The sequence below is a fragment of the Cylas formicarius genome, unplaced genomic scaffold (genome assembly GCF_029955315.1).
Source record: "Cylas formicarius isolate icCylForm1 unplaced genomic scaffold, icCylForm1.1 PGA_scaffold_12__32_contigs__length_19106922, whole genome shotgun sequence".
NCBI classification, from domain to species: domain Eukaryota; kingdom Metazoa; phylum Arthropoda; class Insecta; order Coleoptera; family Brentidae; genus Cylas; species Cylas formicarius.
Window position 1 is genome coordinate 8326519 of NW_026844225.1, and position 19352 is coordinate 8345870.

At 33.9% G+C, this 19352-nt stretch overlaps 3 protein-coding genes across 7 annotated transcripts; 2 read left to right on the forward strand and 1 right to left on the reverse strand.

The window, feature by feature from the left end:
• The first annotated feature begins 7628 nt into the window (after nt 1-7628).
• On the forward strand, nt 7629-10361 carry LOC132695824 (bifunctional arginine demethylase and lysyl-hydroxylase PSR). The gene is made up of 7 exons (XM_060660326.1): nt 7629-7840; nt 7926-8284; nt 8346-8542; nt 8598-8871; nt 8928-9048; nt 9104-9273; nt 9326-10361. Exons 1-7 carry the CDS (start codon nt 7771-7773, stop codon nt 9413-9415), a joined length of 1281 nt encoding a protein of 426 aa, XP_060516309.1. The 5' UTR covers nt 7629-7770; the 3' UTR covers nt 9416-10361.
• Nucleotides 10362-10784: 423 nt separating this feature from the next.
• LOC132695823 (probable peroxisomal acyl-coenzyme A oxidase 1) lies at nt 10785-19168 on the reverse strand. Its single transcript, XM_060660325.1, has 10 exons — nt 19032-19168; nt 18811-18970; nt 13059-13227; nt 12878-13001; nt 12573-12817; nt 12357-12517; nt 12140-12302; nt 11747-12081; nt 11441-11693; nt 10785-11369 (listed from the first exon to the last, which is right to left on the reverse strand). Exons 1-10 carry the CDS (start codon nt 19156-19158, stop codon nt 11109-11111), a joined length of 1998 nt encoding a protein of 665 aa, XP_060516308.1. The 5' UTR covers nt 19159-19168; the 3' UTR covers nt 10785-11108.
• Nucleotides 13452-18121, forward strand: LOC132695825 (uncharacterized). 5 transcript variants are annotated; one of them, XM_060660331.1, is made up of 5 exons: nt 13452-15522; nt 15612-15710; nt 15759-16900; nt 16985-17138; nt 17257-18121. In XM_060660331.1, exon 3 carries the CDS (start codon nt 15763-15765, stop codon nt 16711-16713), a length of 951 nt encoding a protein of 316 aa, XP_060516314.1. In that variant the 5' UTR covers nt 13452-15522; nt 15612-15710; nt 15759-15762; the 3' UTR covers nt 16714-16900; nt 16985-17138; nt 17257-18121. The 5 variants fall into 5 exon arrangements, with proteins under 5 accessions (XP_060516314.1, XP_060516311.1, XP_060516313.1 ...); XM_060660328.1 differs by having other exon boundaries at nt 13452-16900; nt 17257-17521; nt 17582-18121; XM_060660330.1 differs by having other exon boundaries at nt 13452-14584; nt 14635-16900.
• Nucleotides 19169-19352: the final 184 nt, after the last annotated feature.

Here is a 19352-nt window from a genome sequence, read left to right on the forward strand (position 1 = left end):
TATTCCTCGCTTTTCTCATCTTAGTTATATTAAAAACTTTTTATCCGAGAGCCATAAAACTATCTCAGCCCCTGTCACTGAACCAAGAATTAAAACACCTTACCTCTCCTCTTCTCTCTAATAATTTCTACATTAAAGATATTAAGCGTTCGATCAAAAAATACACTTCACCACCACCTTCCAATGAGGCCGAAAGCAATCCTACACTTGCCACTGTGGTCCTTCCTTACATTCAAAATATCACTGACCACATATAAAAAGTTCTAAAGCAGTATAACGTCAAAACCAGATTTACCACTTGTCCAAAAATCTCTCAACATCTTCAGTCCGTCGAAGATAAAATTCCATTTGAGATGCCAGGAGTTTACAGCATTCCATGCATATGCGGCAAGGACTACATTGGAGAAACCGGACGAAAAATATCAACTAGGCTCAAAGAACATGAAAGAACCTTACGTCTAAGGCAAATAAACTCATCAGCTGTTGCCGATAAAACTAAAATTCTTGCACTTGCACTACCAACGAAAAATCCGAGAGTCTATAGAAATCTATAAACAACCTAACAATTTAACCGCGACTTAGGTGTCTACCTGTCACGGTGTTTATGCCACTCATTTAACTCCGCCCCCCTCAAACAATATATAAGCAGGTACAGAGTAAAATACGAGCCAGTTTCAGTCAAGCTCTGAAGAAGCCAACAGGATGATTGGCGAAACGTCAGCAAGTTCGACTCAGCAAAAATCGACGCAAGAGGAATCCAAAAGTTTTGTAAAAAGTATTAAAATTATTTATTTTTTATATATATAGGGTGTCCAATAAGTGGTGGACCGACATTAGTTTTAAAATTTTATAGAAACTACTTGTTCGGATTTTGTGTAGACTGAAATTGAGATTATCTATTATTTTATGCAAAATTATGTTCTTAGCTGGCAGTAATGACTAGTTGATGAAATTTTAAACACATTTTTAACGATCTGACTAGGTATTTAAAAATTATACAGGGTGTCTTAAATTAAAGGACATTTTTTTTAATTTCAACTTGCAGTATTCTTTTTTTTTTAATGAGACGCTCATGTTTTTTTGATATTTTTTCTCAAAGCGGGCCAAAATTTGGTATATACTTTACTTAAATCTAATGGTTTTCGATTTTTTTTTCTAAAATTACTAGTTCTTGAGAAAAGGTGCAGACCCCTAATAACGGACCCACCCTGTACATATGTTCCTTAATACGCCACTAATAGCTTACAGAAATCCTCTAAAATAGAATTGTAGACGCCTGGTTCACTCGGTGCCCAAAAGTTTTTGGATTTTAAGAGTTTATCGCGTCAGGGAATTGAGAAAACGGAATAAAGGTCAACTTTCATAAAACGGTAGGAAATTTTGATGACTTATTTACTGAAAACGTTCTGAAAATAAACTAACTCATTCAAATTGGAGACGGAATGTTACAAAATAGAACGGTTTCGTTAAAATTTTTACGTCGTTAGTAATTTGCTGGTGAAAACCAAACTATTTTCTTTCACTTCCTTTTCCCCTAATCATGATGCCGTGGATGTTTTTCGAAATCCAGTTCCAATTAAGATTTTGCTCGGAGTGCGTCGAGATTAGGAACTTCGAAACTTAATTCAGTAGTGAATCCGGACTTAACTCGCATGTGATAGCTGTTGTTTTGAAACACCATACACGAAGGTGTGAAACTTCGACGGTTTATTAGGGATGTGGCGATTCAGTTATCTTTGTGTGTGCTTAATCTCAATCTCATTTGTTATACAAAATCGGCACCGAATTCTGAACATTACGTGGCTTGTGGATATCTAATTTATGTCTCTGGAATTTCCGTATACAGTCTGTTGCAGACTTAGTGAACCAAATTCCGCCTTAATAGACTGCGTATCTAAAGACTCTTTTGTCCGTGACACAGTATCGAATTCACCCAATATATTATATCATATTTTTGTGTTCGTTAAAATTTGAATTTGTAATTATCCGTAGTGCCTTTTTTTGCATCCTAAATATTTTAATGGCATAAGAGGAATTACCCCACAGTATGGTGGCATAGTTTATACGCGACTGAAATAAACCAAAGTAAGTTGACTTCAATGCATCAAAACTCAACATTCTGCGAAGTTGACGCAAAAGAAAATGAATATTTGAAAGATTTTTACTTAGCTCGCCAATATATTCTGACCAATTCAGAGTGTCATCCAAGGTAACGCCCAGAATCTTGCATCCTTGCCACATGTCAACTTACTGCTAATAGACACTATTATATTCTTCGTTTTAGCTTCATTAAGTTGTAGATTATTTGCTGAAAACCATGCTTTGGCCTTAGATAAAGTATATGTGTCAATATTACTCATGGTAGTGATGTTCCTGTTTGAATTAATAAACGTTGTGTCGTCAGCAAACAGCACAATCTCAGTATCAGGCATCATGTACTGGCGAATATCATTTATGTATATAATAAAAAGGAGGGGTCCCAGAACGAAGCCGTGGGATACTCCAAACTCAACGCAAGCCAAATCAGACTTATTGTTCTCTACACTCACAAACTGTTGCCTATCTGTTAAATAGGACTTAAAAAGTTTGAGTGGAACACCACGGACTCCAAAAAATTCAAGCTTGCTCAAGAGAATCTGATGAGAAACACAGTTGAAAGGCTTTGAGAGGTCGCACTGTGAAATCATTAAGTGTTCTCCCCTTTCCAGCCCCCGACTATGTCCTCCACCACCCTCATCAAAGTTCTAGTTGTGGAGAACTTGCTTCTGAAACCAAACTGGGCAGAGTCAAGTAATTGATTTACTTCAACAAATTTATATAGCCTCTGTTTTAACAGGACTTCAAAAACTTTAGAGAAAACAACAATGATAGAGATAGGACGATAATTATCGACCATCTGAAGGTCTCGGTTTTTAAATTGATTGATTTGATTGACTCCGTGGAATCCGACTTAAAAATACATTCAATATATCAATTGGGTAGAGATCACATAAATGCTTTTCAGTATCTACGCCTCCGACATTTAAAAATTTAAAATCGCTGAAAAAAATATGAGCAATTCAAAAAATAATACCTTTTGCGCAAATGCAGCCTTATCCAAAATCAATGGCAGTTTTAGAATTTCGAATAGAACAAGATTGCTTTCGCAATCTCGTCAACTTAACACGTCGAACTTTGTTAAACATAAAACTTTTTACGGGTAATTGCGATTTCCATTGATATTATTTCAAATAACCTGCGCTCCCTGATTGATGGATAAATAGAAAAATTGTAGCAAGAATATAAGTTGATGAGGTCTATCCGTAAATACCAGAAAATTCCCCCCAGCTCCCTCCACTTAAATATAATTAATTATTTGTTTAAATTTGCAACCCGATACAAAAACCGTTCCCGACGACAAACTTGTGGGAATATTTGGAATATATTGTAAATAAGCGAAATATAAAACATTTTATCAAAAACCACTCTTTTTGCCAATGTTTTAGCGGAATGGTTAATATCGACCTCGATCCAATATTGTCATGAACATGTCGTGATTTTGCCCAAAAAATTACATTTTTAATTTTCTTAAATACCTACGTTGCTCCGAGAAGGTTGAAATTTTTATAGAAGATGGAGGTCAATGAGGTCTTCCCGCCGATACCATAAAGTCCCCCCAACCCGCTCCATTTAATTGTAACTAAGGATTTTTAAAAAAATTGCAGCGTCTTACAAAAACCGTTCCCGACGGCAAACGGTACAACTTGAATGAGACTTTTTGGTATCGTCAGATAGAGGAAGGACAAAGGTATATAACATATAAACTTCAAATTCTCAAAATTATAAATAAGCGAGATATAAAATTTTCAAAATTAATCATCGATTTTCAAGCCGATTTTTTAGCCCAAAATGCGATTTCGAGGTGATTTCCCAAAAGTGGGTAAAATTCTGCATAGAGGGGTTTTAAAGGACGGGAAATTCGAATTTGTAATTATTTTTTGAAAATATCCATAAATTATCAACATTTTTTCGAAAAAAAAAACGTTTTTTACCAATATTTGCGCCCCGGGCAGGACTAAAAAACTTATAAATAAACTTTTTTTTTTTAATACCCGAACGACCCCCTATCTTTGTGCCAAATTTCAGCCGGATCGGTTAATATCGACCTCTATCCAAAATTATCGTGAACACCTGGTCGTGATTTTTCCCAAAAATTTAAATTTTTGATTTTTCAAAATATCTACGATGTTCCGAGAAGGTTGCCATTCTTATGGAAGAGGTCTATCCGCAGATACTATAAAGTTCCCCCTAGCCCCTTCCATTAAATTGTGATTAATTATTTTTCTAAAGTTTTCAGCCTCCCACAAAAAACGTTCCCCACGGTAAACGATACAACTTGGGTAAGACATTTTGGTATCGCCGGATAGAGAAAGGACCAAGGTATAGAACGTACGGACTTCAAATTCTCAAAATTATAAATAAGCGAGATATTAAACTTTCAAAATTAACCCAGTCCAAAATGCGATTTCTAGATGATTTCTCAAAAGTGGGTAAAATTCTGCATAGGCGAGTTTTCGAGGACGGGAAGGTCGAATTTGAATTTATTTTTTGAAAATATCGATAAATTTATTTAATCGTGTCTGAACTACAACTTGTGACTAGAAATTATTAGATATTGTTTATATATCACTCCAGTGTCTGGCGCATTTCACAGCATTTTCATTGCACGGATGGTACATGGGGCTTGTAGGGATTGACACGCTAGAAGGTGCTCCATTGTCTGGGATTCTCCACATTCACACGTTTCCTCTTCCACGTATCCCCATTACAGGAGGTTGTTCTTGGATCTCCCCATTTAGCACCGGAGTCGGTTGAGGGTTTTCCAGGTACCCCAGTCTAAGTCAGAGCCTGCAGCAAGGTTGGGATGTCGTTGACTGCTAGGCGCTGTTCCCATTTTGTCTCCTTGGTAGCAGTTTTAGAGGCTGTGCGGAGCTGTGTAGGTTGCATAAAGCCTCACCTTGATTTCAGTCTGGCCGCTGCCGGAATGTATTGGTACATAGGATGTCTGGTGTCTTCACATTGTCTGCTTCGTTCGGCCATGGCTAGGGTTTCCCTACGTATTTGCGGTGGAGCAATTCCGGCTAGCATGTAAAGCTGATCAAGGTTAGTGGGTTTAAGCATCTACACGTGTCATTCAGGACAGGGTCCAGTCTATGGGCATGTGATTATCTCTCCCATACGGGGGATGCACACTCGGCTGCGGAGTAGCACAGTGCGAGGGCCGAAGAGCGCAGGACGTTAGGGTCTGCCCCCCATCGAGCATTAGTCAGTTTCCGGAGAATACCGTTTCTGATGTTGACTTTGGCCTTGGTTTTATCGATATGCTTTCTGAACGTTAGGGAGCGGTCTAATGTAACACCTAGATAGACTGGGTTTGGGCAGTGTTGCAGTCTGACTGAGTTCCATTCTATTTGTAGTTCCCTTCTCGCCTGTCGGTTATTGAGGTGGAATAGGCATGTCTGCGTTTTCGCTGGATTTGGGCGGAGCTGATTTGATCTGTAATAATCATTCAGTCTTGATAGGGATTCTGTTATCTGCTCGTCTATCTCTGCGAAGTTTTTTGACTGGCGGGTGATAGCTAAGTCGTCGGCGTATATAAAGCTTCTTGTTGATGGGCGATCGATAAATTATCTACATTTAAAAACGTTTTTTACCAATATTTGCGCCCCCAGTGGGACTAAAAAATTTATAATTAAACAACCGACTATTTTATTTTAATACCCCCCCGACCTCTTTTCGTGATTTTTCCCAAAAATTTAGGTTTTTTATTTTTTTAAATACCTACGTTGCTCCGAGAAGGTTGAAATTTTCATAGAACGAACCTGGAGGTTAATGAAGACTTCCCGCAGATACCATAAAGTCAACCTCAGCCCGGTCGATTTAATTGTAATTAAGCATTTTTTAAAAATTTGCAGCGTCTTACAAAAACCGTTCCCGACGGCAAACGGTACAACTTGTGTGAAACTTTTTTGTGTTGTTGGATAGAGGAAGGACGTAGGTATATAACATATAGATTTCAATTTCTCACAGTATAAAATAAGCGAGATATAAATCATAAATTGCGGACCATCGATTTTTGAGCTGGTATTTCAGCCCATAATGTGATTTCGAGGTAATATCCCAAAAGCTTGCAAAATTTTGGCTAAAGGGGTTTCTGAGGATCAGAAATCCAAATCACAAACTACTTTTTGAAAATGTTGACATTTCATGACGATTTATGATATTATTGACTATGTATTTCCGAATATCTCACGCACCCTGTATAGTAGACGAAAGCTCTAAATCCGAAAATTGTAGTTCTCGATACAGTTCATAATACGTTTGAAACCAAATTTTCCTATCTTTTACAGTTTTTCATTTACTGCTAATAATTTATACACGAAAACGGCAATTTTCATGGTACTTTAGATATTTTGCCCATAACCGAGACACCCTGTACATAATCGGAAAAATTACGGAAATCGAGATTAAAACCCTGAATCTCCCACGTTCCGTGGTAGATAAAGTTTGCCAATAGAGCAGATGGTTTTCTGGAAAATAATATTTATCTGAAACAATGCAGCGCACAGCACGTGGTAATAGTGACGTCATCGCTTCTATATTGAGCGTGATTTTCAAATGGATTTTTTCAAATATCTAGTGCAGCGTGTGTGGTAGAAGAAAACCGTAAATACAAAAATTTTAGCTCTCGATGCGGCCTATAACACCGTTTAAACCAATTGGTCATATTTTTCACGAATTTTGATTTACGGTTAAGAATGTACTTTGGAAATTGACAATTTTCAGAGTCTTTCAGATTTTTGGCTATAATTAAAAAACCCTGTATATAATCAAAAAAATGCCCGAAATAAAGGTTATAGTCCGGAATCTTGTGCGTCTTTCGGTTCAAGAATTTTGTCGATCGGGTAAAGCATTTTCGCAAAATGAATTTTTTTATGCAGCCCAAAATGACGACAAAAAATTTAGTCCATACAGAGAACAGAGAACCAGACAAAAAAAAACGTTTTTTTCGACGCTGATCATTTCTGTACCAACGGCGGTCCCCTAGGACCAACCGTTTCCGAGATCTGGAAAAAGTTGACTGACGCGTATACTTTCGCAAAAAATGAATTTCATTCATTTTGCGTAAGTAACAAGATAAACGTCATTTTACGCTTACGGTAATTAATAGCCACCTACGAATTTTGCTACAAAAATTTAACAAAATACATAAGGCAATGCTAGATTGCTCTTGGGTGCGCTTACGCGTAAAATTTTTAAGGAAATTTTAATGTTTAATCAATTTTAGCCATTTATCGGGGGAATCTGAAATTGTTTTATGAATTATCAGTCGAAAATGTTCGGTAAAATCCGCATCGAGTCTATTACTAGCGGGAGATGAGTATGATTACTGAGGGCGCCATCTATTGAGGAAAAGATTTCTTTTGGTAAACACCATATTTATCTAACTTGCAAACAAATTTCAAATTATGTTATATAGATTTGTAGAATTTTTTACATGATATACATATTATTGAAATATTATTTTATGAACGGATATTAAAATCTATTCAATAAAATTATCAATCTGCTTTGGGCACTTCCAAAATTATTCTGTGGTGGAAAATTGGAATTGTCAATGTCATATTATTTGAAGAGTTGTCTAACGGGAAGAAATTGATAATTTTAGTGTTTTCTGTTCGTTTTTCAAATTTTGTTTTGTAATTTTTATTTTTCTGTTGTTTGCAAGGAATGGATGACGCTGAATTTGCCCATAGAGCCCGCAAGAGGATAAAGGAAGTGAAAAGGAAGGCTAGACCAGGTATAAGGTTAAACTTAACCCTAGAAATACCGAAAATCATGAGATATGCCTTTTTTTACCTAATTGGGATTTTTTTTTGTTCTAGAGTTAAGCACTAAAGAATCCTGGTACCAATGCAATTATGCTAATAATTTCGAAAAATTTCATAACTTTACAGATTGTTGCGAAAGAATTGACCAGTCTAAAGTTTCTCAACGAGAATTTATTTCTAGTTACGAACTTCCTTACAAGCCTGTTGTAATTACTAATTGCCAGATCGGGTGGCGAGCTATCGAGAAATGGACGTTGGAAAGACTGGCGAAAAAGTACAGAAACCAAAAATTTAAGTGCGGAGAAGATAATGAAGGTTACAGTGTGAAAATGAAGATGAAATATTATATTCACTACATGCTCAACACTAAAGATGACAGTCCCTTATATATTTTTGATAGCAACTTTGGCGAGGTAAGTCAGTGGCTGCATTTGACATTTTCATTTTCATATACACTTCTTATGGTGTTTTTAGCATCGCCGCCGTAAAAAAATATTAGAAGACTACGAAGTGCCGTTATACTTTAGAGATGACTTATTTAAATACTCAGGTGAAAGTCGCAGACCACCATATCGTTGGTTTGTAATGGGACCAGCTAGGTCTGGCACCGGAATTCATATTGATCCTCTTGGAACAAGTGCCTGGAATGCTTTAGTAGTAGGACATAAACGGTATAAGAAGATCAATGTTTTCAAATTTTTACTCACTGCTAATTTCCATTTATAGCTGGTGCCTATTTCCTACGCATACTCCAAAAGAACTTTTAAAAGTTACTGGAAGTCAAGGTGGCAAGCAAAGAGATGAAGCTATAACATGGTTCAGTATTATTTACCCAAGAACAAAAGAACCATCTTGGCCTGAAGACTGCAAACCTATTGAAATACTACAGAAACCTGGAGAGACAGTATTTGTGCCTGGTGGCTGGTGGCATGTAGTTCTTAATTTAGATACAACAATTGCAGTTACTCAGAATTTTTGTAGCAGAACCAATTTCCCAGTTGTAGGTGCAAAATAACTTAATTTCTTTAAATAGATGTACATGTAACCATTTTTTAGGTTTGGCATAAAACAGCGAGAGGAAGACCGAAACTATCCCGGAAATGGTTAAAAGTTCTAAGAGAAAAGGAACCAAACCTAGCAGCCTTAGCTGATAGGATTAATATAGAGCAACCCTCAGGTAACAGCGCGAATATCAGTGTGATTTTACATTTTATTGTAATCTTTCTCTGTAGGTGTTGCATCTGATAGTTCAAGCAATTCCTCAAGTTCAAGTTCTGATTCAGATTCGTCACATTCAGATTCAGAGGATGAAGACAGTGGTCAGGAGTCGATAACAGCAAAGAAGAAAAGAAGAAAATCTGATAATGAATCTGAACGGAACAGAAAAGCAATTAGAAGAGATGTGAGTAGTATCCCGTTAATTTTCATGCTATTGGTGAATACTAATTATTTAGGCAGAAGATCCCTCTTTACTGTGGACAAATAAAATAAATCCAAGAGCTTCCACTTCTCCCTCTCAAAAAATGGAGCGTGATTATAGTTGAGAAACAAGAACAATATAGACAATTTATATAGTATTTTTAATAATGTTAAAGTTATTTAATATAATAGTTAACAATGCTCTCTTATTTTTTCTTGATCAATATATCAGCTATTTTGTCATACCTTTTATATATGTGTGTATATATGTATATAGTTCGGTGTTGAAAGAGTACCAAGAAATGGAAAAAATAAGAGAGTATTTAAATAGCATTTTCTTACTAGTCTTTTCTGACCAAAAAATATGTAGAAGATTTGGAGGCTAGAAAATAATCTTCGCATTGGTTGGAGGCAAGAAAAGAAGTTGTCAAATTTTATAATTTTTTAAATAGCTTTTTTGGATGTTGGAGAAAAATATTCTTCCAAATAGTAAACCAGAGTAAATTTGATAAAAAGATACTAGTCATGCCTGCAGTTCATAGAAGTATTTTATCGCTGCAAAATGAAAGACCTCCTCATAAAGATGATACAGGCAGCTCAATCAATGCAAATGAACAAATCATTCAATTAGAAACAAATCTAAAGAATTAAAAACTTTACTTTTAGAATTCGAATTCAATTAACATTGTGAAGCTACAATCGATACATAAACACCATTAGTGTTCTGTCCAAAAATTTTGTGCTTTTCGTACAGAGTGAGAACCTTGTGATCTAAACGATGTAAGAAATTTTATTATAATTTTTTTTAAGGGGATATCAATCAAAAGAGTGTCTGTTTAGTTGAAATTTCTATTATATTTTTTTTTGTATTATCATTTATGGAGTATTATAAGCTATTTTTGCTTTAGGTTATGCCGACGATTTAACACTATTTCTGATTACATTTTTATTGGTGACTTTGTGTGTTATGGTTTAATATAATTTTCATCAAAACATAATGCGACTTTTATTGCCTTGATTTTTACCCTAAATTCAGTTGTCCATACATGATTAACTTTTTTTTTTTCATTTTAAACAATCAATATACAAACATTTAATGCCCTCCAAAAAATATCCCTTAACATTTCCTTATAGTTATTTTAAAAAATTATTCATCATTTAACTTGCAGAAATAAAAGGCTAATGAGTTCAGGGCTAAAAAATCGAAAATACAAGTGATAGCCCTCTTCCTATTAGTATTAACATCTCAAACTTTCAAAATATTTATTTTTCGTTATTCTGAATGATTTTGTCCATATATTTTTCAAAAGTAGTTGATTTTTTTGGCCCGGTCTTATTAGGCATTCAAAAATTAAGAGAAGCTGGGTAAAAAACAATTTGAATTTGGAAGATTAGTCAATAAAATTATAACTTGATGACAATGACACTGACAGATAGAGGAGTGTAGTAGGAAAACAGATGTTGTGGAGGATGCAGAGACTCAAAACAAAAAAAAAATGTTAAAACTTTATTCCCGAGAAATGCAAAAAAATTATATATAAATTATGTACTTTCTCCCATGCTAAATACTTTGGAATTGTTTTTAAAGAGAAGATAATAAATATATTAAATGTGTATCTGTAATAATATATAGTATATAAAGAAACTTAATAATTTGTGTAATCGTTATTGCACAAATAACCAGACCCGTGTTTTCTAACGAATTGTTCCATATTTGTCAACAATTAGCAAACAAAAAAACAATTTTGGAATGTTCTAGTAGAGTATTTTGATACGTTATAAGCGTTATAAAAGTATAAATAAAATAAAAACTTGAAATTAGAGATTTGATTTCAAAAATGGTTTTTGGTACGAGTGAAATGACTTGTTCACGGGTTCTGCATTAAGCGGACTAGATTTCGCCGCATCAAACAATCTTTTGTAAACATCACCATCGTACGCTCCCAAAGCAGAGGATAGTACCTGATCGCTTATATCAAAACTATCGACCAAACCCACAGCGTTTGGCCTCAAAGCAGCTAGCAATTCCTCTAACCAGCTTTGAAGTATTTCTACATGACTACTTGATATGTCTGTAAACTGCAAGAAATACATTCTCAGTTTCCGTTTCTTAAATAATTTCAATCACCTTAACATCTAAAAAAACTCACCCTCAATAAAGAACCAGTAAGTTTAAGAGCTGTATTCACGGCGTAGAGCTCCAAAAGTTGGTTGAGAACGCGCTTTAGTTCAGGCGACACTTGTAAATTCTCAACGGTGTTGTAATAAGTTTCCACTATAAACACCCTTCCGTGAATATCGGCTGTTTCTACTAGCTCCACAGAAGTATTATTCCAAGCATCTTCAAATGCTTGCCCTTTCTTCACTCTTTCATTTATATGCTTCTCAGCTAAATCAATTTTGCTGTAAGGAAAATCAAAGTTGAAGAAATCCTAAAACAAGACTTTATTGGGCACCTGGCAGCAGTTTTTTGCAGAGCAAATATAATCCACTTCACTGACTTCTCAAAGGGCCTGCGCTGATGTAAAGCGGTTTCTAAATATTTAAGGGTGGGCAATGTTGATAAGTTTTTCTTGCTCTGCCACATTTTAATCAAAAACCTAGCAGTCTGCAGTAACAGAACCGTGTTCTCGCCTTCATAAGTACACATAGCAGTAACAAGGCCATATGTTGATGGCAAATTGGATGCCGTCATATAACCGTGTCCTCCACATGCCAAACGGCAGGTCTCCACCCCAGCAGCTGCATCTGCACTGCTAATAGCTTTTAAGACACATGCTGTAGCATGCAACTGGTGAATAAAAAAAAACTGTTAGGGAATATGGAGCAATAATAGAATCAATTCTGACCTCTGGCAAATTATCTAACTGTCCTGTTTCTAATTCTGATGTCACATTATTGTAAACATCCCAAAGCCAAGTGGCAGAATGCTGAAACGCAAAACAAGTTGCTATATTGGGAAACAACTTGTGCTGTTGAGTAACAAAGTCTATAATTTGAGGTTCAGGTTCACTAAAAAAGTAAGACATAAGGAAATATAGCCCATAAGCACTGATGAAGGCTTACTTTGGTTTAATCTGGGACTGGTGACGCACTGCGCTGTACCTTGTTGCAATTGTCACTGCCTTTTTCAAATAAGTAGCAGCATCTTGCACTAATACAACCCTGACAAAAATCATAGTACCATATGTAAGTTTACTACTTGGTGAACTTACATAAGTACCATCCTGCAAGCATGTTAATAGTAGAACATTTTAAAGTGAACCTTAATGTACGCCTTACCGGCAGAACTTTATTATTTTTCATCAACATATTGGTTCTAGGTATACGGACATTTTTAAATCCAAGGTAACCATTATTAGTGCTGTTCATTCCTAATTTACAACCAATTTCACCAATGTCAATCCCGGGCAGAGGCAAATGAGTTTCTTCATCTCTTAGCTGCACTATGAAGGGATGAATGCCGTGACATTTACCGCCTGTATAAAGTTGCGCCACTACCACAGCGTAATTGGCTGCGTGGCCCACTAAAAATTATAGTCACAGAAAATCTATTAATAAGCAAAACATTGGGATATAATACATACATCCCCCAGGCCACCATTTATAAGCTGTTATCGTGGGACTATTTAGCACAAATTCTTCGGTTTTAGGGTCATATGTGGCTGTGGTTTCTAATCCCCTAATAAATGTACCATGGCCTAACTCAGTCTACAAATGAAATAAGTAATTTATTTTTATTCTTATCTTATTTCAAATAGGCAATACTTGTGCATAGGTTCCAATAATATCACACTGCCAAGCTTTCTCTATCCATTCCGCTTGCTGATCAAAAGTACCTTGTCCCATCAGGGTAGGTATAAACATTACATAATGGAGGGAAAAGGGATTTCCATCTCCCAAAATTGCCGTTCCTAGCTGCCCACCCAGTATTTCCCTATTGAGAAAAGAAAATGATATTTTCAAACTTTATTAACACTTTTAAAATGAAGAAACTTATCATTTAATAGAAAGAGTTCAACTATTTGTGAAACTAAATAGTAACATTATTGTACTTTATATATATATATATATATATATATATATATATATATATATATATATATATATATATATATATATATATATATATATATATATATATATATATATACTGCCAATTTGGCACCATTTGTGAATAAAACTTATTCATGTGGCACCATATATAACGTTCCGGCACCCACTTTCGGGTACCACAACGTTTAGCCATGAAAATTTCAAAATTGGTATCCCCTCCTTCTGTAACGAATTCTGACAAATTTTTTCCAGGGAGTCATATGGCTCATTTATATCGCCTTTTATACGGCAGGGGTTCACCCGGTTCAATGCTAGGGGGCGCGCGACAAAAAGTTTGTACATAAAGTAGATAAAGTCTGTATTATGTGGCATATAGACAATATTTCGACGTTTAGGCACCCAAAACTTGGCAACGCCGAATTCATTGGTACATGATATTTTTATGCGAGATTTTGCGCGGGCAGTGTTAGGTTAATGGTGTTGAGGAGTGTAGGTAGACCTTTCAAAATGAGTCAAAGGGCTAAAAAAAATTTACTGTTGGTCGCAGGTAAGTAAATTCTTTTATTATTTAGTTTAAAAATTTTATGAATTTTTATACCGGATGTAGTTTCGTTCTAAGATCTACAAAAAGTAAAAAAAAAAGAAATATTATATTCTATAATTATTATTTATCTATTAAGAAAAAAATATTCGAACATTTGATTTCAATTGCAATTGCATTGTGGAAAAACTATGAAGTTTGTAGAAGTTTTTATTTTATAAATACCTTTTTACTTTATCTAATATCAATCGATCAGTAAACCTGTATGATTGAATTTCCCTATATGTTAACACATTTCTAAATTATTGAAACAAATTTAAAAATATATCATTCAAAAGTTATTCAAATACTGTTATAAGTTATACTTTTATCTGTTACAACAAGCTTCCTAAGATCATAAATAGTTGTCCAAACTAACTTTCTTTAACTTTTAAGATCAAAAAAACAAAAACCCAGAGAGTGAAGTACCAGATTTGGGCGACGCTGCATCAAATTCTGATAACGATGTACCAGATTTAAACGAAAAAACTTCAAACCTTGATAACGGCTCCTGCAATTTAAATATTATGACAAATTTAATTGCATACGTACCTCATCTAGCAAATGATGTACCAAATGCGGATATATCAAATTTGGGATATTCTGCATCAAATTTAAACATGTTAGAATTGACTGATGAAAGGGATACTTCAAATAAGTATGTATCAGAGCTAAATAACGGTGATTTAAATTTAGATTACACTTCAGATTTAAATAGCCATACACCTCATTTGGAACGTGTCGCACTAAATAACCAATCAAATTGGAATATTGCATCAAACCTAAATTTTGATTTAAGTAGCCATGCAACTCGTTTGGAAAGCGATGCACCAGACATATATGATTATGCGCAAAATTATCAAATTCTGTATACATTGAGTAAATGACCATTAAAGGGGCGAGAAGATTTTTACACTGTAAACTTACATAGCGCGCTAGAGAACATTACCCAACCAATCAATTCATTTGGTAAAATTTTAGCTGTGGATAGAACAGAAAACAGTGATAATGAAAATGACGATGGACAAGATTGTATTGAACAGGTTAGTAGGTAATTTATTAATCTTATAGAATAAGAATTCTGGTGAACTCGGGAAGATTCTTCCAAGTGATATCAATACTAAAAAACTTAAAACTCAAAGTGATAAAACACGAAAAGATAGAGACGAAGATGCTGCAGATGAAAACGTTGTGGTTCATACCCAAAATGGTGAAAATACATTCAATACATCAAACAGAAAGTCACCAGCAGGCAATGAAAAAAATGGACACAAATGCTTGCAAAAAGAAATAAACAGAACAAATTATAAAAAAGTAAAGGTAAAAAACATACTTTAACGTTATAAAGAGAAAATTTTAATAAAATTTAAAAAAAAGTAGGGTATTTCAGAGCCTAGTTTCATTTTTTATTTTAATTAGGTTTTATAATAAAATTTATTTATTAGGAATTTGATGTTTACTCTTTACCATGGTTGAACAAATATAAAAAAACAACATGCAAATTCTGTGATGCAAATATAGTATCAAAACACTTTGGGCGACACCTCGAGAGAATACATTCCACTGAACAGGAGGTAAAGGAGTTCCTAGAATTAGGTAAAAGAACCTCACAACGAAAATATTTCTGAAAATGAATATGCGATTTGCAAACATTGTAACGCTTTTTTAACAAAATCCTATTTAAGCCGGCATATCAGAAGATGTTTCGCAAATCCCAATCAAGACTCGAAAAAATTTACTCGACATTTGAGTGGATCAATTGCTTATGCTGCTTCCAAAAAAACGTATGGCAAATATTTAACCAAGATGTCAGTAACAAAGGAAATATTTAGCAAAATGATTTCAGACGATATAACAAACACAGCCATTAATGACATTCTGATAGCGCACTATGGTGAAGATCTCTTCAAAAAAAATAGGAGGCAGCGCAGTTTGTATCACGTTTCTAATAAATTGCGAGAATGTGCAAGATTTTTGTTAGAAATTAAAAAGCTCGGTGATTATACCTATATGCTTTCAACATTAAAACCAGAAAGCTTCGATGATATAGTTGAAGCAGTCAAAGCCATATCTCAATACGATGCAGATACTAAAACGTTTGGGGCTGCTTCTTTAGCGTTGCATTTTGGAACTACTATTAAAAATATAACCGCTCTTGCTATGAAACTACTGCTGCGGAAAAAAATTATAATCCCAACAAAAAGCAGTATTGAACAAGTTCTGAAGAATTTAGAACGTTTTAAAACTTTGGTTGAGTTGCAATGGACCATCGAAGTTGGAAGTCTGGCAACCAAAAATTTAAATGCATCCACCGCCTTAAAACCAAAACTATTGCCACTAACACAAAGCGTTATGATTTTGCGTAAGTTTGTAGAGGAAAAAGGTCATGAAGCAGTTGCAAAACTAGAGTTAATAAAAAACCGGGCAGACTACAAAATATTAGCTGAAACAGCGCTCATACAGACAATTCTTCATAATAGGATATATATAGGTGATATACAATACCTAGATCTAAATTCTTATAGAGAACAAATAGAAAACGAAGTTGATCTGTCAACTCAAAACGAAATGACAATCGCTCTCTCTGAAAATGAAAAATTGCTAACTAGACATTATAAACGCATTACTGCTATAGGAAAGGGAAGTTGGCCTGTAACTATTATGTTACCGAAAAAACATTGCAACAGTTTTATCAAACTATTTACAAGATCAGAACAAATACTCCTGAATGGTTTGATTCTCAAAATACATATTTTTTTACATTTCCAAATTCATCAAGATGGATAGATGGGTGTACTGCTATACGAAAATACGCAAAACTGAGTGGGGTACAAAACCCCCAACTACTAACGTCTTCTAGACTCAGAAAACACATCGCAACTGTCACACAAGTCCTTAATTTAAGAGGAAATGAAGTAGATCAATTAGCGAAATTTATGGGACACACCACCAAAACTCATAAACAATTTGATAAGTAAGTTTTCAATCGTACGTTTTTCAAGAACATTAGAGTTTTGTAAAAATAAAACCAATAATGTTATTTTCACGCTTCTACAAGATGTTTACCAAATTTCCAAAGTAACTAAAATTCTTCAACTAATGGAGCAAGGAAAATTGAAATTCCATGATAGATGCCCCAGACGCCAATTTAGACGCAGACAAGGAGAATGTACCCTCAACATCGGGCACACAAAGTTGCTTTAATGATGAAGGTATGAATGGTTTCAACGCAATATTTTGCCCCTTTCTCCGATAATAAAGAACATTGACCTCGAAAAAATTATCCTTGTAGTTATCAACTTTCGGATTTATCTGAGAACATTTTTTTAGAGGAAGTACAAAACTCCGACAATTCCGATAGCACCTATAAGGTGTCGGATACAGAAATTGACTCAGATGAGGAAATAGCTACTGCAAAAATTATTTCTATGAGAAGAAACTTTAAGAAGAATTCTGGTTTGTCAAAAACAATTTGTTAGATGATTTCAGCCTTAAAATATTTTTTTATGAAATAATTGTGTTGTTGGCGATAGTAAAATATCGGATTCAGATATGGAATTGGTGGAGGAAGTGGAGCAAAATAAGAAAGCTGGGTGTAAGTCTAGAAAAGGATCAAAGCTATTCTACTTACTTTATTAAAAAAATCTCTTTTTAGCACAAAGACAAAGATGGTCGGCACAACAAAAAAAAATTATGAAAAAACATTTTAGGAATGCTATTGACAATAAAAAAGCTCCGAGAAAGCAGGAATGCAAAATATTTATTAAAAAACATAATTCTTTCGAAGGTGTTAATTGGGTTCGTGTTAAAACATTCGTATTTAATACTTACAGCTATATTAAAAAATAGTGTTATTTAATAATAACTTTATTTTCATACTTATATGTTGTAATGAAATGCCTGTATTTAAGAGTTTTAAATACATGTTTCTAAAAAATAAGACCTAAATGGAGTGAATATTTACTTTCCCTTTTAGCTAAAACTAAGCCTGATTTAAAAAAGTTAACTGTAAATAATTTTTATTTCAATCGCTTTTGGCTTCAAAATATAACAATTAGGAAACCTAATAATTTATGTCGTCGCTATCCTCTTAAAAAGTGTGTAAAATAATCACGAAAATGAATTCATTCGTTTTCAAAGATACGCTCAGCGACAGAGCGCGAAATTGTGTAAGCTAATACAGAAATTAGCTTGAAATATGGTAATACTGTTGGGTGCTAGAGAAATGTAGTTTTACTACAAATATATATATATATATATATATATATATATATATATATATATATATATATATATATATATATATATATATATATATATATATATATATATATATATATATATATATATATATATATATATATATATATATATATATATATATATATATATATATATGATATATATGATGATTTCTAGCAAAAAATGAAGGGTAATTTTTGATATAAATGTTTATAAAAACACACTTTCTGCATTTTGGTTTACCCTTCTTCTTCTTTATGCATTGCTTTAGATTTAATTTTTTTATTTTGAAAAAATTGCTGAAAACAAATGTTTCTAAATAATACACAATATAAAAAATATCTGTTTTTTATGTTACTGCATAAGTTTTTCCTTAAATTTAGTTCAAAAGAATGATAGGGGTAGTCTAATTCGATCCCCTCCACTCATTTTAAAAAATAAAAAAATATATGAAGAAAATGTGTTTTTATAATAGTAATGCTTCGTAATATTTTGTTTTATGTATTTTCTTTTTAAGATAATATAAAAACATTATTTTTGCAGCTTTCTACCCAATATTTATAAAGCAAACTACCATTTATTTTAAACAAGGAACCACCTCCTTATGTTTTTCGCAGCAAAGTCCTGACTTAATAGAATTACCTGAAATTATCCATCCCTCCCTTGCCTTCATTTTGAAGTTGTTGGACTTTTTTAAAAATCAAACAGGCTTTTCGAACTGCTTCTTCATATTTTTCCTTATGACTTAAATACTCTAATGGAACTTTTGACTTCAATTCTGGATCCTCTAGGAAAAATTTTTCTGCAAAACAGAATAGATATTATTTTCCTCAAACATTCTACAATTATTTATAACTACTAACGTCTAGCCCATCTTTCTTCAGTCTTATTTTGGCCCCCATCCAGAAGATGTGTTAATTCTAATGTATTAAATGTGCAGGTTTTCCTTTCTTTAATTAAGTCGGGGTTTATTTGATCACTTGCACTCATTTTGATGGTTGGCACTCAACTACTATTACCAAAACCAGTGAACTTTTTAACAAACAATTTTCAATAATTTTTTTTATGTTCACAATTCAAAGATCAAGTGTTTGCTATTATCTCCCTCCTATCATTATGACGTTCCTTTGTCAAAGTTTGCGAAATTCGTTGTACTTTGTATCTAATTCATAAAAACATAAGTA